Source organism: Coregonus clupeaformis, chromosome 25 (genome assembly GCF_020615455.1).
Source record: "Coregonus clupeaformis isolate EN_2021a chromosome 25, ASM2061545v1, whole genome shotgun sequence".
In the NCBI taxonomy this organism is placed as follows: domain Eukaryota; kingdom Metazoa; phylum Chordata; class Actinopteri; order Salmoniformes; family Salmonidae; genus Coregonus; species Coregonus clupeaformis.
In genome coordinates this window covers 35,512,399-35,536,394 of record NC_059216.1, presented here as the reverse complement: position 1 = coordinate 35,536,394, position 23,996 = coordinate 35,512,399, and the positions used below count along the sequence as shown (strand labels likewise).

General features: G+C 42.3%; 1 protein-coding gene across 5 annotated transcripts; it reads right to left on the bottom strand.

Annotated features, from left to right (window-relative positions):
• Positions 1-1,468: 1,468 nt before the first annotated feature.
• LOC121539617 (sodium-dependent multivitamin transporter) lies at positions 1,469-22,242 on the bottom strand. Of its 5 annotated transcripts, none has more exons than XM_041848251.2 (16): positions 18,470-18,930; positions 16,779-17,287; positions 16,496-16,561; positions 16,327-16,378; positions 15,885-15,952; positions 15,471-15,625; positions 15,157-15,297; positions 14,895-15,024; positions 14,011-14,099; positions 13,744-13,856; positions 13,223-13,293; positions 13,032-13,118; positions 12,659-12,852; positions 11,375-11,481; positions 11,014-11,135; positions 1,469-1,844 (listed from the first exon to the last, which is right to left on the bottom strand). In XM_041848251.2, exons 2-16 carry the CDS (start codon positions 17,124-17,126, stop codon positions 1,719-1,721), a joined length of 1,869 nt encoding a protein of 622 aa, XP_041704185.1. In that variant the 5' UTR covers positions 17,127-17,287; positions 18,470-18,930; the 3' UTR covers positions 1,469-1,718. The 5 variants fall into 5 exon arrangements, with proteins under 5 accessions (XP_041704185.1, XP_041704184.1, XP_041704187.2 ...); XM_041848250.2 differs by lacking the exon at positions 1,469-1,844 and adding an exon at positions 9,046-10,107 and having other exon boundaries at positions 18,470-18,927; XM_041848253.2 differs by lacking the exons at positions 1,469-1,844; positions 18,470-18,930 and adding an exon at positions 21,990-22,242 and having other exon boundaries at positions 10,380-11,135; positions 16,779-16,803.
• Positions 22,243-23,996: the final 1,754 nt, after the last annotated feature.

Below are 23,996 nucleotides of genomic sequence, written 5' to 3'. Positions count from 1 at the left end.
CCTACTGTTAATATTTCTTATTGTTGTATATTTGATTAATTTGTACCTTTCCTCTGTATAGTGTTTTATAATTTTTTAGGGGTATTGTGTGTTGTCCTGTTCTCTGTTGCAATGTTATGCCTCTTCGCCAGGTCATTATTGTAAATGAGAATTGGTTCTCAATTGACTTACCTGGTTAAATAAAGGCTAAATTAATTAATTAATTCATCTTCTAGCTGCAAATGTTATTTTTTTTTTTACTTAAAGTTACTTTTACATGCGAAGATGAAGTCCAGAATCTGAATCACCTGTTGATAACCCAATTTCTGAAATGGTTTATAAGCTCCCAGGTCCTTCAGAACAAGGTTGCCAGAGTGTGTGTGGATATTCCCTACAGCTCAACCCAGATGGCAGCTTAGTACTTGCAGGAGATGAGAAGGCCCTATTACATAGTCCCCAGCACCTTTATTGAGTACATAGACACCTTTACCAAGATGTGTCGTTCAGAGGGCTCCAAGCTCCGTAATGTCAGCTGAAGGCTGGAGATTGATTGATTGATTGATTGATGTGGAAGAAGAGATGGAAGAAGAGATGATGATGCAAGAAACAATCCTGCAGCAACAGGAATTGTGAATTATTATGTGGATTATAATGAATGGACATTTTTGTAGGGGTTGATAGATTTTTCGTTAGGGCAAATTACGTCTGAAATTTCAAAGTGGAAATTACAAACATTAGAAGCCTTTTTAAAACTAAAATACACTACAAGTTTACATTTTTCCGAGTGGTCAAATTAAGATCCTACATCTGTACAAACACACGTGCGCACACACACTTTGATAAATGTGGTCTCTGTTGACTGTGAGTAACGTTTTGTTTATGTAAACAATTTGTTCTCATTTTGTGTTGTAAAACTGTAGGACTACACAGCTAATTTTAATAAAGTTTTGCCTCTGTTAGAGAAAGCAGTTTCAGCTTTAGATGCTCTGGAAAAGAGCGACATTTCAGAAATAAGGCAAGTGAACAAAAACATGCTTAATTCTTCACCTAGGCATGCCTTTTACCTTCACAATATTCTTGTCAAATATACCTGATAAAAACATTTTACAACTATTGATTTGTCACAATGTCACTGTCAATATCTAATACTGGATTAATTGTGTGCAATAACCTTGGAGTAAGGCTGCTTTTTCGACCCTCTCTCCCACTAGTAGGACTTGGGATGGGCACAAGGACACTTAAAGCTTATTTTACACCTTTGCAATTAATCGAGAATATGGTGTAGTGTCCTTATTTGAGGGGCAGCAGCTGCACCTGGACATGGTGTCTGGGTCAGGGCCCAAGGGCAGAGGAACTCATCTACAAGGCCCAGGTCCTCAGGGGCCGCTGGGTCTTCCTGCAGAACTGCCACCTGGCTGCTTGCTTCATGCTCAGACTGCAAACCGTGGTCAAGTTGTGAGTGGACAACAGCACTTATTGGTGCACTGCACTGTTTTGAGCTTTTATTTCTGCATGTTTTATGTGTTCATATAATATTTATGTTAATGGTTAATGTTGTGTGAGACAACTATTTGATGTAGTACATTTGTTGAAACCATGTTGAAGCACAAGAGGGTCCTGTGAGGTGTGGTCCTCTCAGGTGCCAGCACCACACAGGACCTAGCTGTAGACGGATGCCTCTCCACAGATCTGAGTGTGTTGAGTGTTTTTCATCCCTCCTCAGGTTGAAATGGAATGGCTCAGACCTGGACCCTCATTTCCATCTGTGGCTGTACGCTAAACCAGACCCAGTGTTCCCTGCCTCCATCCTGCAGAGAGCCATCAAGGTCTTCAGTCCCACAGCTCACCATTAGAGGGTGATCCACCTATAGAAGTATACAGAGTGTACGAAACATTAGGAACAACTCCCTAATTGAGTTGCACCCCATTTTGCCGTCAGAACAGCCTCAATTCGTCGGGGCATAGACTCTACAAGGTGTCGAAAGCGTTCTACAGGGATGCTGGCCCATTTTGACTCCGATGCTTCCCACAGTTGTCAAGTTGGCTGGATGTCCTTTGGGTGGTGGACTATTCTTGATACACACAGGAAACCGTTTAGCGTGAAAAACCCAGCAGTGTTGCAGTTCTTGACACACTCAAACCAGTGGGCCTGGCACCTACTACCATATCCCGTTCATAGGCACTTAAATATTTTGTCTTGCCCATTCACCCTCTGAATAGCACACATATACAATCCATGTCTCAGTTGTCTCAAGGCTTAAAAATCATTCTTTAACCTGTCTCCTCCCCTTCATCTACACTGATTAAAGTGGATTTAACAAGTGACATCAATAAGGGATCGTAGCTTTCACCTGGTTTCACCTGTTCAGTCATGGAAAGACATGTTCCTAATGTTTTGTACACTCAGTATAGTTAGAGATTCTATTTTTATGGTGTACCCATGAGTGAACCAGTCAAATTGCCATTGTCTGAGGGGCTTTGTCTCTTCTTAGGATTCTACACAGAACACAACAATATCTATTGTTATTACAAATCCATTGCTAATGATTATATTCCTGAAGATACAGTGGGGAAAAGTAATTAGTCAGCCACCAATTGTGCAAGTTCTCCCACTTAAAAAGATGAGAGAGGCCTGTAATTTTCATCATAGGTACACGTCAACTATGACAGACATCTGAGAAAAAAAATCCAGAAAATCACATTGTAGGATTTTTTATGAATTTATTTGCAAATTATGGTGGAAAATAAGTATTTGGCCAATAACAAAAGTTTCTCAATACTTTGTTATATACCCTTTGTTGGCAATGACACAGGTCAAACGTTTTCTGTAAGTCTTCACAAGGTTTTCACACACTGTTGCTGGTATTTTGGCCCATTCCTCCATGCAGATCTCCTCTAGAGCAGTGATGTTTTGGGGCTGTCGTTGGGCAACACGGACTTTCAACTCCCTCCAAAGATTTTCTATGGGGTTGAGATCTGGAGACTGGCTAGGCCACTCCAGGACCTTGAAATGCTTCTTACGAAGCCACTCCTTCGTTGCCTGGGCGGTGTGTTTGGGATCATTGTCATGCTGAAAGACCCAGCCACGTTTCATCTTCAATGCCCTTGCTGATGGAAGGAGGTTTTCACTCAAAATCTCACGATACATGGCCCCATTCATTCTTTCCTTTACACGGATCAGTCGTCCTGGTCCCTTTGCAGAAAAACAGCCCCAAAGCTGTGGCGCAGTGGTCTAAGGCACTGCATCGCAGTGCTAGCTGTGCCAAAAGAGATCCTGGTTCGAATCCAGGCTCTGTCGTAGCCGGCCATGACCGGGAGACCCATGGGGCGGCGCACAATTGGCCCAGCGTCGTCCAGGGTAGGGGAGGGAATGGCCGGCAGGGATGTAGCTCAGTTGGTAGAGCATGGCGTTTGCAACGCCAGGGTTGTGGGTTCGATTCCCACGGGGGGCCAGTATGAAAAATATAATGTATGCACTCACTAACTGTACGTCGCTCTGGATAAGAGCGTCTGCTAAATGACTAAAATGTAAATGTAAAATGTTTCCACCCCCATGCTTCACAGTAGGTATGGTGTTCTTTGGATGCAACTCAGCATTCTTTGTCCTCCAAACACGACGAGTTGAGTTTTTACCAAAAAGTTATATTTTGGTTTCATCTGACCATATGACATTCTCCCAATCCTCTTCTGGATCATCCAAATGCATTCTAGCAAACTTCAGACGGGCCTGGACATGTACTGGCTTAAGCAGGGGGACACGTCTGACACTGCAGGATTTGAGTCCCTGGCGGCGTAGTGTGTTACTGATGGTAGGCTTTGTTACTTTGGTCCCAGCTCTCTGCAGGTCATTCACTAGGTCCCCCAGTGTGGTTCTGGGTTCTTGTGATCATTTTGACCCCACGGGGTGAGATCTTGCGTGGAGCCCCAGATCGAGGGAGATTATCAGTGGTCTTGTATGTCTTCCATTTCCTAATAATTGCTCCCACAGTTGATTTCTTCAAACCAAGCTGCTTACCTATTGCAGATTCAGTCTTCCCAGCCTGGTGCAGGTCTACAATTTTGTTTCTGGTGTCCTTTGACAGCTCTTTGGTCTTGGCCATAGTGGAGTTTGGAGTGTGACTGTTTGAGGTTGTGGACAGGTGTCTTTTATACTGATAACAACTTCAAACAGGTGCCATTAATACAGGTAACGAGTGGAGGACAGAGGAGCCTCTTAAAGAAGAAGTTACAGGTCTGTGAGAGCCAGAAATCTTGCTTGTTTGTAGGTGACCAAATACTTATTTTCCACCATAATTTGCAAATAAATTCATTAAAAATCCTACAATGTGATTTTCTGGATTTTTTTTCTCAATTTGTCTGTCATAGTTGACGTGTACCTATGATGAAAATTACAGGCCTCTCTCATCTTTTTAAGTGGGAGAACTTGCACAATTGGTGGCTGACTAAATACTTTTTTTCTCCACTGTAGCTGTAGAGCCTCCGTTACTAATACAATAATTCCACTTCCTGTCCTGTAGATAGCGGTGGATCCTCCTCGGGGTCTGAAGGAGAAGCTCCTTCACACCATCAGTCCCAGTGGAGAGGTGACAGAGGAGCTTCTGTAAGATAAAATGCAGCCCAGCCTGGAAGACTCTGCTCTTCAGCCTCTGCTTCTTCAGCATACTGATTAAACAATCAATAGGATAATTATGATGTTATGTAGTTGTTTTACCTACTTTGCCTAGGTCTGTAAACATCATTTAAAACATGTATGTCACATAATGAAATATTACAGACAATACTTTAAAATAACCTCAAGCAAAACTGTATCTGTCTTATTATTTGTGTCTACATTGAGACCATTTTATTATATTCTTGTTGGTAGGTCTACCCTCCCTTCCCTAAAGACGCCAGCTGGTCCCAGTGTAGAGCCTACATAGAGAACATGCCGGACAAGGACCTGGCGGAGGTTATTGGCATTAATAGCAGGGCAGAGATGGCGATCCTGCAGAACCAAACCCAGCAGCTGCTACAGCCTGCAGCCCAGGCTCTATGACAGCAATCTGCTGGTCAGGTGGGTCCTAGCCTGGTCCCAGAACTGGGTTCCAAAACTATTTGAAATCATTTCAAATACTAATGTCTGGGCTTGATTGAGCTCGTCTGGAAGGATGTAACCAAAAGAATAGTCTCGAGTGCAAACTCCGCCCATCTGGCACTCCACGTAGGCAAAAGCAAAAATTACTTAAAAGATTTCAAATAGTATTTGAACCCAGGTCTACTCCACACTATAGTCAGCCTGCAGCTCAACTGTCAGACAGCAGCCTGCTGACCAGGTGGGTCTGGGTCCCCCTCCAGCAGAAATTCAACCCACAAATAGATGTACTACATGTTCACTTATCCCTTTCACAGTGTTTTGGGAAGCTACTTTGAAAATATAGTTTACCGAGTTATTACTTCACACTGGAAAAAGTTAAGCTACACTAAAGTTACCCTTAAGAAAAATATAGTTGACTTAACTAAAGTTACTTTGAAAAAGTAGTTCACTATTCCAAACTACTTTGTAATAAATTATCATGTCTAAATATGAAATGTCATAGACTACAAATGGCTAGAATAGATCACTCTGGAGTCAATGTTAACAGAATGTATTTTTCGTCCTATTAAACAAACAAAACAAGTTTAATGTGAGAATTAGGCAGGTCTGATGCTGAAAAAGAAAGACCATTCTTGCCTACTTCACCCATATTTTATTTTATTTTTGCAAAAAAAGTAGTGTGTAGTTCCAGTAGTTTGCTACATGGTAAAAAAAATTATGAACTACTGAAAACACTTCAAAGATTTTAATTTAGTTCAACTACTGTACCACCAAGCTATTGCAAAATGTAGTTAAATTAGTTATTGAACTATATGTAGTTCACTACTCCCCAACACTGCCTTTTCACACTACTGGCTGAGCTGAGCCAAGCCAAGCAGAGCTGTACTGAACTGGCGTGGTTAAGCATCCACCAAAGTGACTGGAACTGTGCAGGAAAGGACAACGTGAAAAGATTGTAACTGAGCCAGCACAGTTTGGTTTGTTTCAGCATGATAGTGTGAAAAGGGTGTTGTTGGTTGTATTATGTTTGTTTGTGTGGAGCAGAGACAGAGTGCCAGGATGGTGTAGTTTTGAGGATGGCCATGTACATCCTGAAGAAACTACCAGAGACAGCGTAGGTTGATCACACTGTTCCTCAGAGACTTCATCGCCAAAGTCAACATTGCAGAATCGTCCTCCTCTGTATACCCTCTATGTATTCAGGATACCTATGATAAGTGGAGGAATATGCTCTCTGAACAGTCTACCTAAGACTGACCCGCAGCTGAGCCTCAAGAACAGGAAGCATACATACAGTACAGAAACACATCTGAATTAAAGGGCAACTACACCCTCCAATTATTATTTTTCTCAATTGTTCCCAGACCTCATAAATGGTCTGCTGATGTGGTTTAAGCATTGATGTGGATGAAAAGTTTGGATTTTGAGAGTGAAAACCTGGAGAAAAAAAAATAGGAAAACAGAATTTCTCACACATGGCACCTTTCCTTCGCCGGGCGGGCTGTTTGAGAAATGTTGGGCAAAAATAGAGTATACCAACTTCTCCAGGCACCACTAGTCTTGTGGAACCTGTCTGAGGTTGAAGTCTAAATTGGGCCCTAGGAGCATTTGTGTGCCCAGGCCCCATAGGTATATCGAAAGGATCCCACCCTGGTCACTAATGTAGCCAACCGATGTAAAGAGAGAGATGTATGTGTGGTCCAGAGACAAGAACTCTACCATTTACGGCAAAAGCCTGGGCTCCTGAAGGGGACAATAGAATTCTCATCACTGCATGTTACAGAATCTGTTTTCACCTCGTCAAACTGATTCTATATTGAATTTAGTCTTTGAGATGCTCTAACAAGCATGTGTATCTGTAGTTGGTGTTCTTCAACTCTAAAATGCACTAGACTGTGTAGACCATATAAGACTAAACCCACAAAGGAAAGACAACAGGCATATGGGGTCACAATGTCTAATAGTGATGTTAGGGCTAGTTCAACTGCAGTAGGATAGTCCTCCTCACATGTGAGTGAATCAGCTGAGCCCATGCTTGGTGAATAGCACTTATTTGATCTTTGGGAGCAGGACACATGAGAGGAGAGCTGAATAGCTCATGGGAGACAAAGGTGAGGGACAAGAATTAATCAAAGGATTGTAGTTAATGAGCTAGAAAATGACCATCCTCACCGTTTAAATAATGACAACAACTAGGCTGGGTGCTGTGCCTCCTACTCCAACTAGGCCTATTGACAGGGATAATGTGGCATTTCTTATTTGTTAGCGTTAATGAAATTAGTGAGTCCTGCCTTGATGACTGTATTAGCTATACAATAGACTTTTGTAGTCTTAAATTATTACTTGGAATAATGATAGCTAAAGCTTCCTGTAGTGATAAAGCTATCTGCTCCTGCTAGCTAGCAACAGTTCTACTTGTTGTAGCTAGCTAGCTACATTGCTAAGGTTGCTGCATTCTAAATTGGGAGTTATTTTACAGATTGCATTGATGGTATCACATTTCTATAACTAAACTGTCACCAGCTGTGTTTATGTACCTTAGGTACGGAGAATGTGATTGGCAGACGAGTTTTGATTGGTTTACTCTTTAGTACTTGGCAGCGTTTGCCTGTCCAGTTAGCGAACATAAAAGTAAGTATTTAGAAAAAATGTGCAACAGCCAGAATAAAGATACCTAAACTAGCAGCCATAAAAGAGACACTCCTTCAAGTACAATTTCAAGTTAAAAACGTTCATTGTCAAGCTTTAGAAAAGGGACATTTGTCTTTGGCTTAAAATTGTATCACCCTTACAAATTGAAATACAATTTAAAGTATGAACATAATTTCTATAATATTCTAAAAGAGATGTTTTGACTTATTTAGTTCATGTATCTTTCCTATAGGGCAGGGTTCTTCAATTCCAGTCCTGGAGTGCCGAAACACCTCTGTTTTTCATCCCCTCCTTCTAATCAGGGGCTAATTCAGACCTGGGACACCAGGTGAGTGCAATTAACTACCAGGTAGAAATAAAAAACAGAAGTGTTTCGGCCCTCCAGGACCGGAATTGAAGAACCCTGCTATTGGGTTTCTGACAGCTCTTCTCCAGAACAGTGCTCAACAGAAGAACGTGTCTGTGGACTCTGTCTTTCATGACAAGATTGTGCCAAGCTGTCATCAAGGCAAAGGGTGGCTATTTGAAGAATCTCAAATATAGAATATATTTTGATTTGTTTAACACTTTTTTTGGTAACTACATGATTCCATATGTGTCATTTTATAGTTTTGATGTCTTCACTATTATTCTACAATGTAAAAATAAAGAAAAACCCTTGAATGAGTAGGTGTGTCCAAACTTTTGACCGGTAGTGTATGTGATGATGCTGCAGCTGTGCCTACTACAGATTATCCTGTACCATACCTCCAAGAGGGCAGGCTTCCTCTCCTCCTCAGGCATCTCTACCAACTTCATCACAGCCGTGTCTCTACCCACCTCAGAGTCTCCTACTCACTGGATATTCAGGGGCACTGCCTTCCTCTGCCAACTCAATGAGTGAACTAACTCAATACTAACTTTACACTAAAAACGAATAGATAAATATACTGTTCCTAGTAAAGAAATACATTATCAGCAGCAGTAAGAACTGTGAAACCTGAAATACAATGAAATGTTTATTTAAGATTTTTTTCAAACAATGAAAATGTCTAAGTAGTATAATTTTACAAAAACTATTTTCTACTTCGACACACCAGGCCAACATGACAAAGTTGTTCACTGGAACACATTATTGAAAGAACAACTACTCAGTTCCACAAATAATACAAATACATTTTCTCATTGACAGCAACACAGTGATATCAAAGATTTTTTATAACTAACCCAAGATAGACAAGAGCCTGTAGTTTCCAATGGGAGCAAATTAATCATAGTGGGCAGAACAAGCAAGCAGGTGGTGGGCAGAGCCAAGAACAAGCTAGTGAGATCCTATTGGCATGTTCTAGCATTTATTTGCATATTTTCATTAGGGAACGCCTACTCTGTGAAGTTTGTGTGTGCAATAATAACTACATTCGCCCTTGCACTCCTAAACACCATTTTTTGAAACTCTGGCAAAGGGTAAAGTCTACTAAATGCAGTCCACTCTGTTACAGATTGTAGTTTTGGAAACAGAAAACTGTATGGAGATCAAATGTTTGGTCGTTGAGAAAATTAGCAGAATGTTGGCCAAAATTCATCTTCTCCCACTGCCAGCCACTGGGCTTCCTCTCATCACCATATTTGGTAATGAGTGGAAACGCAAACCAGATGCTTCGCATTTATACATCCGGTGAAATATCTGGCTCATTGTTCTATCTGTGGCGATATCAGACAAGCAGTACTCCATAGTTCTCCGTGTTTCCGCCCCTTGATATGTCTTTATTTAATACCTCACAACAAAACAAATGTTCCATTCAAATCTGATTTTCTCAGAACTAGACGATATGGCCTTGGGTTTATCTTTGATTTCAGAACACGTAATACTCTACGTTTCTTTGGTCTTGTCAGGCGTCATGTACAGTAGACATGTACAGTATCAATGCATTTTTTATCCACTTGGATTACAAACCTGAGCCTGGAGCAAAGCTTTAAAATAAGGGTCACTCCTGACCACTTCTCCTCTCAGAGCATCATCTCAACAGAACAGGTCCTCTATGAAATTCACTCTTTGACATGAAATGGTGAGTGGACAATTTCACTGCCCCGTGGGCCATGACATAACACCGAAAGGTCGCTGGTTCTAATCCCCTAGCCGACTAGGTGAAAAATCTGTCAGTGCCCTTGAGCAAGGCACGTAACCCTAATTGCTCCTGTAAGTCGCTCTGGATAAGAGCGTCTGCTAAATGACAAAAAAAATGAATAACAAAAATAACATGACGTTATGGAAGTGTCTCTGTCCATCACACAGTTGTCTCATATTCCACAGCAGGTGTGTGGTAAGTGGGAAGAAAGCTCTGCCTTTCCTCCTCTTCTTCTGTGTAGACGGCCTGAATATTGCTTTCCTTGTGTTGTGCAGGTAGACATTCCTGGATGATTGGCTACTCGTACAAAAACACACACACTATAAACAACTCACCTTGAGATAAGATAATGGATGTTTTGTACCCTTGATACGATAGCACATACAGTACCTTCAGTATTCATAACCCCTGAATTCAAAATGGATGAAATATATGTTTTTTCTCACCCATCTACAAACAATACCCCATAATGACAAAGTGAAAACATGTTTTTAGAAATGTTTGCTAATTTATTGAAAATGAAATAAGGAAATATCTCATTTCCATAAGTATTCACACCCCTGAGTCAATACTGTAACACAACAAAATGTGGAAAAAGTCAAGGGGTGTGAATACTTTCTGAAGGCACTGTAGCTTTGTTGAAATGTCCCTCACAGACCCAAAACAATAGGACTTGAGTGTTGCTAGCCATAATGGCAAAACAATATAAAATATTTTAACTGAAGCCAAAGTTCAATCATTGAAGAAGGTGGGTTTTCCACAATGGACTTCTTTGTGTCTGCTGTACACACTTGCTGAAAGTGCAGTGTGGAAATTGTATTATCTGCAATGATTGAATTCCAGCCTATGTGCGCGCAGAGCCCTCTCTTGAATGCAGAGCCCCCTCTGCTATGAATGCATCAGGAGAACCTTCATGGCGCAAACATTGTGGAATGTTGCCGATAGAAATGCCATGAATGGAGCTGAAATGATTCCTTATTCTACAGACAAACATAACATATTTATATCTGAACGTTCCATAATGTTGTGCCCTGCTGAATGCAGCCCTGTGTTGAATGCAGCCCTGGGGATCTGACCCTGTCCAGTACTTAATAAATACTTGTTTTTGTAGCAAAATGTTTCATTGCTTTTTGATGTGGTTTGCACTAATGAACACGATCCTGAATTGTGAGTGTGATGAGCCCATGTGCTCTGTTGACTTACCCTGTGCCCCAGTGTGGTGACGCAGCACAGCTTTTGTTTGATGTTATCTGGTACGAAGAACAGCATGTTGCCCAACAGAGGAGACAGAGTACCTGGGGTCACATCCTCCTTTTTCATTGGTCCTTAATTGAAAGATAAAATCCAACCAATTAGATTAACTTAACTTAGAATCATATGTTGTGAAAATGTTAGGTCTAATTTACCAGACAGAGATTAAATGTAGTCCTTGATTAAAAGGCATGCTCAATGAAGAATCTCAATCACCATTGAGCATTCTTTTTAGTCAAGTAGGTTTAATCTGTGTCTGGAAAACCAGCCCTGAGTGCATCTACTATGGTAATGATCAAGAGCTTTCCCCTACCTGTGAGAAAGCTAACGATCAACCCTGTGATCACCACAGTGAAAGAGCTGAGAGCACTGTACCACATGAAGGATAAGGAGTAGAATCTCTGCAGACCCATTGGTCGGCTAAAGAACGAAAGATATAGAGTTAATATAAAATCACTAAATGTATTACAAATTTGTATCTACAGTGCCTTCAGCAAGTATTCATACACCTTGACTTATTCCACATTTTGTTGTGTTACTATGCTTGAAAATATGGAGAGTGGTGCTCCGTAACGTGTATTGGATTTGCCCCAAACATAACACTGTTTTCAGGACAAAAAGTTAATTGCTTTGCCAATTTTTTGGCAGTATTACTTTAGTGCCTTGTTGCAAACAGGATGCATGTTTTGGAATATTTTTTATTCTGTACAGGCGTCCTTCTTTTCACTCTGTCAATTAGGTTAGTATTTTGGAGTACCTACAATGTTGTTGATCCAGCCTCAGTTTTCTCCTATCACAGCCATTAAACTCTGTAACTGTTTTAAAGTCACCATTGGCCTCATGGTGAAATCCTTGAGCATGTTTTCTTTCACTCCGGCAACTGAGTAAGGAAGGACGCCTGTATCTTTGTAGTGACTGGGTATATTGATACACCATCCAAAGTGTCATTAATAACATGCTCAAAGGGATATTCAATGTCAGCTTCTTTTTTCTTTTTTTTTACTCATCTACCAATAGGTGCCCTTCTTTGCGAGGCATTGGAAAACCTCCCTGGTCATTGTGTTTGAATCTGTGTTTGAAATTCACTGCTCGATTGAGGGACCTTACAGATAATCGTATGTGTGGGGTACAGAGATGAGGTAGTCATTCAAAAATCATATTAAACACTTATTGCACACAGAATCCAAAGTCCATGCAACTTCTTATGTGACTTGTTAAGAGCAAATGTTTACTCCTGAACTTATTTAGGCTTGTCATAACAAAGGGGTTGAATACTTGACTCCAAACATTTCACCTTTTCATTTTTAATTAATTTGTAAAAATGTCTAAAAACATAATTCCATTTTGACATTATGGGGTATTGTGTGTAGGCCAGTGACAAAAAAAAATCTCTATTTAATCCATTTTAAATACAGGCTGAAACAACATTTGGAAAAAGTCAAGGTAAGTGAATACTTTCTGAAGGCACTGTATGAGTAATCTATGAGTAAACGAAATAGAATACTTTCAGATTAGCTGATTATTAGTTGTTGTTTGCCTCTTATGATAGCTACATTTTATTTGTATAGAGCTTTTCATGATACACTCAGACTCTTACCTGGATGTACTAGTAGGCACAGCAGTACTATTGAGTACAGTCCCTATGGCTGTGGTGATGCTTCCTGCGAGTTGTATTGCCGTGCAGTTGAACTGAGACACAGCAGCAGGACCACCAGAGGTGCGGGTTACGATGCTCCCGATGCCCACCCAGAAGGCCATCACCAGGCCTGACCCCAACCCCGCCAGGGCACCCTAGAGAAACTCAGTACATCAATCAATCAACTGTATTGATTAAGCCCTGACCTTTTTACATCAGCAGTTGTCACAAAGTGGTTTTACAGTAACCCGGCGTGACGCTAAGATTGATTCCCACAGGGATCACATTCACATACAAAAAATGTATGCCCTCACTGTATACATTGAGTACTTACGGTAGAGTTAGCACAAGGGAAGAACAACCCGAGACAGAAGATGCCAAGAAGAGGACCACCAACCATTCCAAAGATTTTGAAAGCAGCCTTGAATTAAAAAAATTAAATAGAAAAAAGTCAGAATCAGACAAAATATTTGAATTTGAACAAATACAGTAAATTATAAAAAAAATATCAAATGTTGTGCTTACTTGCAAAACAGAATCACTCATCAAGTGGGTTAGATAGGCCATAGCCAGGCACAGCAGTCCATATGAACATGCTAGTTCAGAAACAGAAGAAGTAAATGTCACTCTTTAGTGCTGATATTATATGAGTGCTGTATTGTCTTAGAAAACATGCTCTCACAGGTAAAGTGAGGGAAGCATGATGTAGAACTTACAAATAAGTTAAAAGACACACTGTCAACAGTAAGCAGGGCCCCGTTCAGAATCAACCCCTAGTCCCTACCCCCTAGGCACTTGATCTGGTCTACATGAAGTGACTGGATCCTAGGGGATAAGGTCTAGGGCAGGGTTCTTCAATTCCGGTCCTGGAGGGCCGAAACACCTCTGTTTTTCATCCTCTCCTTCTAATCAGGGGCTAATTCAGACCTGGGACACCAGGTGAGTGCAATTAACTACCAGGTAGAAATAAAAAACAGAACTGTTTCGGCCCTCCAGGACCGGAATTGAAGAACCCTGGTCTAGGGGCCCAGGAGATCTCAACGTACCAAGTCCCTTGGAGAGCAGGGTGGCCCTGGCCTCTGTCATGGATGAGCAGTGTGGTTTGATCAGGTCCTCCATGGTCACTGTGGCCAGAGAGTTAAAAGCTGATGAGATGGTGCTGTGGAGACAAACATGAAACGCAGTCACAACACCAAAGCACCCTTCTGGTACTGTGCATCTGCTTGTTCTGGATGTCTAGGCTGGGTTACTGTAAAGCCCTTTGTGACAACTGTTGTAAAAAGGGTGTTATAAATATTGACTGATTAACATACCTGAGAGCTGCACTAAATAAGCAAGCTATAAACAGTCCAGACAGACCAGGTAGATCCTGCAGCATGTCCATGACAAAGTATAACACCATCTGTGGATAGAGAACACATAATGGTTGGTGTACTGTAGGTAAGAGTGTGGCACTAGCAACACCAGGGTTGTGGGTTAAATTCTCACTGGAGATCACAGACACAAAAAATGTATGCACTCACTGTACTGTAGGTAATGTTGGATAAAAACATCTGCTGACTGCTTATGTAACAGTGTTGCTTCCGTCCCTCTCCTCGCCCCTACCTGGGCTTGAACCAGGGACCCTCTGCACACATCGACAACAGTCACCCTCGAAGCACCGTTACCCATCGCTCCACAAAAGCCGCGGCCCTTGCAGAGCAAGGGAAACTACTTCAAGGTCTCAGAGCGAGTGACGTCACCGATTGAAATGCTACTAGCGCGCACCGCTAACTAGCTAGCCATTTCACACCGGTTACACTCACCCCCCTTTTGACATCCTCCTTTTCCGCAGCAACCAGTGATCTGGGTCAACAGCATCAATGTAACAGTTTTGCTTCCGTCCCTCTCCTCGCCCCTACCTGGGCTTGAACCAGGGACCCTCTGCACACATCGACAACAGTCACCCTCGAAGCACCGTTACCCGTCGCTCCACAAAAGCCGCGGCCCTTGCAGAGCAAGGGAAACAACTACTTCAAGGTCTCAGAGCGAGTGACGTCACCGATTGAAATGCTACTAGCGCGCACCGTTAACTAGCTAGCCATTTCACACCGGTTACACTTAGTGGCATACTGATTAATCCACAAACTATAATACTCTAATGATGAACTCTGAAGGACCAAAATAATAATACACACACACACACACTCCTACTGACCTCATTTTTGGATAAGTTGTCTATTTTGTGAAATTGGTCCTCCTCACAGTAACGTGCAAACATGACCAGCCCCATGACACAGCTCAGAGCTAGAGCTACCTGTAGAGAGGGAAACACCATGTAGCAAGACCTGCAGAAAACACAGAGGAATCACAATGCGTTAAAATAGGTCAGTATCCATACCATTACCATGGTATTACCACATTATTCCATGTGTATGTAATGTGGTGTTGTGTATGGAGTGTGGTACATGTAGTCTTACATGATGGCTTCCCTCTCGGTCTTGGAGCTGAGGTATCTCTGTACCTGGGCCTGGTTCACCCCGTACAGAGACAGCATCAGGAAGACCCCTCCCACCCCCAGGGTCCAGAACGTGTACCTCTCCGTAGGGTCAGGATTCAGGCTGTAGAACAGACATGACAAGAGGGGGAACACAGAATTGGAATATTAGAACTGGAACTTTGGAATTGGAACATTGGAATTGGAACATGGAATTTAAGAAAAGAAAAAAATCAACTTTAAACAGGATTGCCAGTCATCGCTTGAATACATGAAGATAGTGACCAGTCCACTCACTCTATGCCAGAGATACGATTCCCCTCCCAGACCTTCCTCCAGACCTCTGCTAACCCCCCAGTCTGCTGGACCCCCACCACGATGACCGCCAGCTGGCCAGCAAACATCACTATGGTCTGGAAGACATCTGTCCAGATCACTGCCTTCAGGCCTCCCTGTCAGGACCAGGTACAACACAGAGGCACAGAGCCTATTATCGTATAGGCTTCAAGCTTATAATGGCTGATGTTACATCTAAAGATATAGAGAAAAAAGGCCACTTCGGAATGACATTTCATAATGTCAACGTTAAACAAAAAGATTTTCATGGGTATATTTTATTTGTACTTTTGATTATGTAATATGTCCAGTTTATTTACCATTGTATAATAACAGCTTCTTTACAAATGCTGAAAATGACAAAGAACAACTTACCAGAGCTGTATACAGTGTACACACCATTCCAGTGGCCAGTACTGCTCCCCATAGATCAAAGCCAGTAACTATAGGGAAGCATGGAACAAAATTAAGCAACCTTTACTCAAACATAATGTGCATTTTGCACAATTATAGATCACCTACTCATGGCACAAAACACAGTACCATTTCTTGAGCCGAAATTGTGTGGTCCCAACACATTATTTCCTTGTTTTTTTATCAAGAGTGTTAGACCCATAGGGCCGGTTTCCCAGACACAGATTAAGCCTAGTCCTGGACTAAAAAGCTATTTCAACTGAGAATGTTAATTGATGCATTGAATGCTATTTAGTCCTGTACTATGCTTAATCTGTGTCTTGGAGACGGCCATAAACTGCCCATAAAGTGTTATCACTTATCACTGTCTATAAATCCTAAAACCAAAGCCTAAATTACTGACCTGCATTGAGTGCTAGGGCCGGAGTATATATACAAACACCCATATAGATGACCTGCAAGAGATAGCAGTAGTCATATCAGCGGAAAAACTGATAATCATCCACATTTACAAGTTCTTTCTTTTACTTGTTTTTGTCTTTATTATTGCATCTGGTATGTATGGACCTTACTGTCTGAAAGATGAAGGTAAGTGTTCCACAGATACGCACTGGTTTGCTAAAGCGCAGTTCCAGATACTGAAAAGAAAAAATACCATCACTAAGTGATATACACATCAGTATATTCAGAATGTATTTATTCATTATTTATTTCCCTACCAGAAACCAAAACGATGTAAACTCCTTAGCAGGTTTTAAAAGCTTATACATTTCAACTGATATTAGCCTACATATTCTCATTCCAAAGATGTCTCTCCATCTTAAGCTTGCAAAGAGTATAGCCTACAGTACGCACCTGGTAAGCGCTGGTAAGATGCAACCTGTAGAACACAGGAATGAAAACGTGTGCTGGAATGAATAGGCCCAAGATGTAAGCACAGCCTATGAACCAGTACTGAGTGCCATGGGTATAGATCTCTGCCGGCACACCCACTATAGCCACCGCTGACTGAAATGTAGCGATAAGTGACAGGGATACAGGAAGGCAGCTCATGCTCCGGTCCGCTAGCAGGAACTCCTGAGTGGTGCGCTGTCGACCCCCTGACAGGGCGTAGTACAGCCCTATGCCCATGGACGTTACCAGCAAGAGGGCAAATATGACATAGTCGATAGTGGTGAAGTGCATTTTTTCCAAAGCATCCATCTTGGAGCCAGGGACCAGGATATGGCTACTGTGGCTGAATGGGATGGAGATGGAGGTGGAAGGGACTCCAAGTAGGACGGCTCAGCGGAGTAAGGGGAGAGTCTTTGTCCACACCCAATACGTAAGGAGATCCCAACAGCCTTGCACAGATTTCAGATACACTGGAATAAAATATGGGGGGGAAACATGTTGATTAACTCGCCTTTATTGGTATCTACCTACCCAACTACTCCCTCAAGAAAACAGAACTTGGTTTGAGTATGATGAATTAGGTCCACGTTATTGTTTGCCACAATAAATCTATATGACAGCACAAAGTAATTTCAAGAAGCTTTCACATACCCGCCGTAGGTTAATTCACCTAAGTTGATCTACAAACACATAGCCTATTAGCTATACAACTGTAATGTTATATGCCTGAAACGACCCCAAGTTTGGGAATCACTGTACTAGCCTCTCTCTCAGTCTCCTCTGCATGCATTGCCACCTGCCTCAGCCTCACCACTGAGCACCACATCACTGTCTGTCTCAGTAGCCTACTTTCTGTAAAGCAGATGTATGAGTACTTAGTATATTTTTTACTCCTGCTGCTGTATGCTCCATTTAACGTTAGCTATACTTCATCCTTCTAACGGACTAAGTAATACTAGCCAGAGCACTTCAGCGTTACTGCAATAGAAGTCTCTGCTGGCAGCTAGCCACTGGACTGACCTACAGGGGTGAAAGTAGATTTAATTTATTCCCGGTATGGGAAGAATTACATATAGAATCCCTAGTAATTCAATCGGATCTCTGTGGGCCTAGTCGTAAAGATGTCATTTAAAAAAATGTATGTATTACATTTTACCGTGGCATAAACACAACCAGTCATGACGTTATCTGATTGTCAAACAATCACTTCAAATGGCTCCTTTACTAGGCTACCTGCGCATGTTCATCCACTCGCAGCATATTTCCAGCCTCCAAACAGTGGTAACTGGAAATAGACGTTACACAAAACACCAAAAAGTGCAGTGACATTTGGCCAGAATCCACTGCTGAACGCAAGCGTCTCGGGTGGCGGCACCTAATCTCTGCCTTGGAAAAATGTCTGTGTCCTCATCGAACATCGCATTTGGGAGCGTATGCTATACCCGTTTTCAAGTCCAATCGCTCATTTTCATGCGGTAATGACAAATAATAGTGTAATAGCCTACATTTTTCTTTACATTCTGTTTTGTGATAGGCTCATGTTTTACCGGTACGGCGTATTCCCACTATTTATTTTACCGTGATGCCATTCCAGAGTACTTTCACCCCTGCGTATCCTTTATATATATATATATATATAAGCGACTATTTACCAGTTGTGCACTCATTCTCCGACAGTCGGTTATTGTTTGTTTTGGGATGTCTGTAGACACCGCAGGAGTCGCGGGACGGTTTTAAAAATGCCTGTTGTCCGGCATCCCGCAAACACACTTTCAGCAGCGTCTCTTGTTGCCTACTTCAACGACTGCGAGCTGGGGTAGTTCGTTTCACGTCTCAGGCCCGGTCTCGGCCTGTGCTGCTGGAGCAGTGGTTCCCAACCTTTTTCGGTTAGTGTAAGACCAACCGAATTTTGCTTTCCCGGAGTACCCCTTCATGTACATTTTACCAGTTGGCATATGGTCTCATGAGTCTTCTCAAGTACTCCCAGGGGTGCTAGTACCCCTGGTTTTGGGAAACAGTGTGCTAGAGGGCAATATTGTGCAACTGCTTCCTGCAATTTGGGGAGTTCCTGCATGTGGCCATTCCCCCAATCTTCATGCTTGTGACACTTTTGAATGTGGGTCAAAAGGGAAATACAAGTATTATCTCCGTGTTTTTTTTTTTAGTGTCCTTCGCTCCCGCCTGCAGAACACCTGCTCTCACTGTCGTTGCCTGAACTGCGGGAAAACAGTGCGCGACAGGCAGGGGCGAAGGACACGGTCTACCGGTGTCGCACCCGCTTCCAGAGCAGGTGGGAGGCTGGGGAGACAGCACACTAGCTTGCTAGTTAGCTAGCACACGGTGTCTCCCGCCAGCTGTGTGCCGGAGAAAACCGTGTCTAGCACAGCAGACGGGATGCTGGGGGGCGATACCGTGTGTTAACTAGCACACGGTGTCGCCGATACCGTGTGTTAGCTAAGTAGTTGCTAGTTAGCTAGCACACGGTGTCGCCCCCTCCTGCTTTGTACCGGACTATCTGGTTAAGATAGCGCACAGTGTCCTTCTGCCGAACACCTGCCCTTGCTGTCGTTAACAGAACTGCGGGGATGAAGGACACCGTCTACCAGTTAACAGTTAGCTCGTTACGGTTGTCGCCCCCACCGACATTTTCTGTGGGGTTTATTGTCTGCTGGCATCCAACGTTATTGTGCATTAACGCCACCTACTGTCCTGGAGCGCCCCCGCCTGTCGTCGTTCGTCTTCTATGGTATAATGGCGTTCGCAACAATTGGATGTGCATTCCGCCACCTACTGTGCGGGTGGATAATAAGGATCCCCAGAAAATGAAATTATGTGTGTAAAAATAAATCAAATATCATATAAACTATCAAAAAAAGAACTTAACTAAACTAAATCAACCTGCTTTTCTGTAAAAAAATAATAATAATAACCAGGTCCCTACACAGGCTTAGAAGACTCCTGGGAGGGCGGGACATATCCTAGCTATAATAGTCCTTGCAGTGATTCTGCCGTGAACTCTTGGAGCCCTAAAAACTTGGCTGCAGATATAACGATGTTCAGCTTCTTGGACACTTGTGCTGTACAACAGTGGTGCAGTGGTCTAAGGCATCGTCGTGCTAGCTGTGCCACTAGAGATCCTGGTTCGAATCCAGGCTCTGTCGTAGCCGGCCGTGACCGGGAGACCCATGGGGCGGCGCACAATTGGCCCAGCGTTGTCTAGGGTAGGGGAGGGAATGGCCGGCAGGGATGTAGCTCAGTTGGTAGAGCATGGTGTTTGCAACGCCAGGGTTGTGGGTTCGATTCCCATGGGGGGTATGAAAAAAAATAAAAATAATGTATGCACTCACTCACTGTAAGTCGCTCTGGATAAGAGCGTCTGCTAAATGACTAAAATGTTAAATGTAAATTAATCACTGTGGTTATAAATAACACAAAATCCTCTTTCTTCACAATGAGTGTATCCAGATCACTCGATTGACTTAAAACACTAGCAACTGGTTGCAATGCATCCACCGCCATTTCTTCGACTCTTTTCACCGCCTCCACATAGAAGATCCGGTCCACAACGGGACAAGTATGGTATTGAAGCATCTGTGAATGGAAAATGTTGCAACAGTGGTGGGATTCATACTCCAGAGATCCTTGAGTGCCCTGACCTCCTTCACCCTAACAGGGCACTCAAGGAAGTCTGGAGTATGAATCCCACCACTGTTGCAACATTTTCCATTCACAGATTCTTCAATACCATACTTGTCCCGTCTGCAAACATTTGACACGTGACCATATCCTTTACAATTCCCACATTGTAATGGTTTGGACACAAATGCTCTCACCGCACAACTCACATATCCAAGCTTCACATGTTCAGGTAGTCTCCTCAAACAATAATAATATTGATAGGCTTTTCTCCTTCCTTCATTTACTATACGGGTCTGGCGACGTGCACTGACCACTCCTGGGATTTTCTGACTAAGGTACTAGTCATCTAAATCCAGTGGTGTAAAGTACTTCATTAAAAATACTTTGAAGTACTACTTAAGTAGTTTTTTGGGGGTATCTGTACTTTACTACTTTTATTTTTGACTACTTTTACTCCACTACATACCTAAAGAAAATAATGTACTTTTTACACCATACATTTTCCTTGACACCAAAAAGTACTTGTTACATTTGAAATTATCAGGCAGGACAGCAATATGGTCCAATTCACGCACCTATCAATATAACGCGTTGTCATCCCTACTGCCTTTGATCTAGCAGACTCACTAAACACAAATACTGTGTTTGTAAATTATGTCTGAGTGTTGGAGTGTGCCCCTGGCTGGTTTGCTTAATATAAGGAATTTTGTCCTTATCTTTAAAAAAAAGTACCAATATAAGTATAAAGATGGGTTCCTGAAGATGCAGGAATGCCCACATGCAGGAACGTCCCGAATTGCAGAGTTTCTAAACCCAGAGGCGCAACATCTCGAGACTTCAGGGAATGCTTGTGAAACAGACCAGGCCGGGGTTTGGGGTTTGAGAAGTCAATCAGAAAAGTAAAGCAATCTCCCTTAGTTGTTAATTTTCTCGAAATCTATGAGGTAAAAGCTAGATTCGAGCCAATGTCTTACGTAGTTTGACATGTTATTACTCCAACCTTGTGAAAGTGACACCTTTACATTTTTCGCCAAAAACAATTTTATATCGAAGGAGTGACTTTGAGTTGACGGCCTGCACATGCGCAGTTTGGCGCGAAACGGCCGTTAGACCCGATGACGCGTCTCTGCGCATGAGTTTAGCTAGCCAACATCGCCTACAAGTGTGATCGGGATTTATATTGGAGAAGCAGTTTTAGCCTATCTTCATATTGTACTGTCTTTGGTGTGAATGTGCTGCTAATAAGCCATATATGGGGTACGCAGACGAACATGACGAACAAAAATCACTGTTCATGATTCCACTCTTTCGCAAAGAGGCAGGCGCGATTAGAACTCGGTCCGATCAAGAATATAAGCGTTCTGAACTTTGATCAATGCTCGCAGCAATATTTAGATGTTGCCTTGTAATTGATTTTTTGTGTGTGTACAAAATACAATTTTTTTTAATTTAGCAAATTAGAAAAAATTACCGAGGTCCGGAACGGTGTCCTCATACGTATTACCCATATTACCCATTGACTGTACATCTTACCTGGATAAGATGTGGTGCAGACACTTCCAATTCAACACTTTTGTAAATCTATGTCCTGTCATCATCCATCGCGACTAGGTTGCATGCTTTGAAAACGTGGTTTACTTTGGACCAGGTATCATCTCCGAATCTGATGATAATTCTCCCCTAGGTATTAAGCGAAAATCAAAAGTCTGTCTCAAGCTTCTGAAACTCAAGCTGTTTCTGAAGTTATCTAGAGAGGTTATCTGCAAAACTACACATGGGGATGACTCATCCCTGTCTCTGTAGTAACTACTTGATTAACATTCAAGAATGTCACGTTTTGGTTTGTTAACAAACACCTAGAATATGATAAATTAGCATCTAAAAGGTACACCATTACTCTTCAATTTTATCATTTAAAATGTACCTCTGACCATAAGAATGCTTTAGTTCTTCATTGAAAGCAATCGATTGTAAACATTTGTTGTGCATGATGATTATAGTGCTTTTCTCTTGCAACTACTCATGTCTAGGAGGTGATCAGGTGGACGCGTCATAATACCCATAAAACCTAGCGGGAAAACCCGGAAATGGTTCCAATCGTTTTTTCCCCATTCATTTTTGCTTCTGGAATTTTAGAACTACTTCATATAAGGTCTGTGTTTCGTGTAGGCTTACCCTGGCGTGACGTTTTGATAGCCATGTAATTCTCTCTTGGACAAGTTGAGTGTTCTCAATATATTCTCCTCAATTTACTCTCAAATTCGACATGCTAATTAGCCACAGAGAAGACCTCAGCAAGACTACAACTTCCTGCAGGAAGCTCCTGCACCTCACATCTAGCCCACACTGCCAGCTACCATTCACCAGTGCAATCAGAGACCTTTGTGCCCAAGCCAGGAATTTGCATCCCCTTTCTCTGTCTTAGCTAGCCACTGACTACACAGTTAGCAGAGCAGTAGTTAAAAAAAACATATTTTTGTTTTACTTAGCCTAGATGTCTTTGTACAGTACGTCGACGTTGGTGTCTAGTTAAGACCTTATGGCATTTTTCAAGGATGAGCATAAGCGCATTAAAAGTGGAGAAGACCACTAGAAGTCTGGCCATGTGGAGAAGTGCAGCTATAGTGAAGGGCAACTTACCGGTTTGGTCAGGGCCAGCATAAGGGATAAAGTTTATCCTGTGTCGGTGAGTGTAGCTATTAAGTGAAGTTTGAGCAGCTTAGCAATACAATGTTTTCTACACAGCTGTCAACATTCTACAAGGAAATAGCCACTTAATCAATTATATAGATTACCCGGATACCAGACTTCGATGAGCGATAACTCAGTTCTGGAATGTCATTTAGAATGAATCTTAAAATCTATTGACTTTCAAAAAATTGACTTTTAGACATCCAGCCTGTATCGTAGTTTCATGACAAGAGAAATCTTCAAAAGGCACAGTATTTATTTAGAGTGGTACATGCATTCACACAGACTTGATTTATAGGATCCTTCCCACTATATGATTGATGTCAAGTGATAAAATCCCAAGTTATCAATTAAAAGTTTATGGAAAAACTGCACTTGTCCTCGTGAAAATGACAGTTTATTAAATATTCTACAACTGTAATGTCATCAATCAAATCAAACTTTTATATAGCACATTTCTTACAACAAATGCATTTCAAGGTGTTCAGTCATTGGATGGGGTGTTGTCTGTAAAGTGGGGCACAGATAACGAAGAGGAGTGCATCAAGGCATTCAAAATGGCTACAGGGATGGATGTGTAGGAGTCAGGGCTTTGGGTCACAGGGTCTGGGATCCTGGGTGCCTCGCCGGATGGTCTGGTGGACACCACAGCAGTGGTGGAGGTCAAGTGTCCGTATGGTGCAAGGGACCTTACCATTGAAGAGGCAGTGAAGTTGAAGGATTTCTATATCCAGGAGGAGGGAGGGTCTTACAGCCTCCGTGAAGACCATCCTTACAGGCTCCAGGTCCAAGGGCAGCTCCACATCACTGGAAGGGACACTTGCTTCTTTGTTGTGTGAACCACCAAAG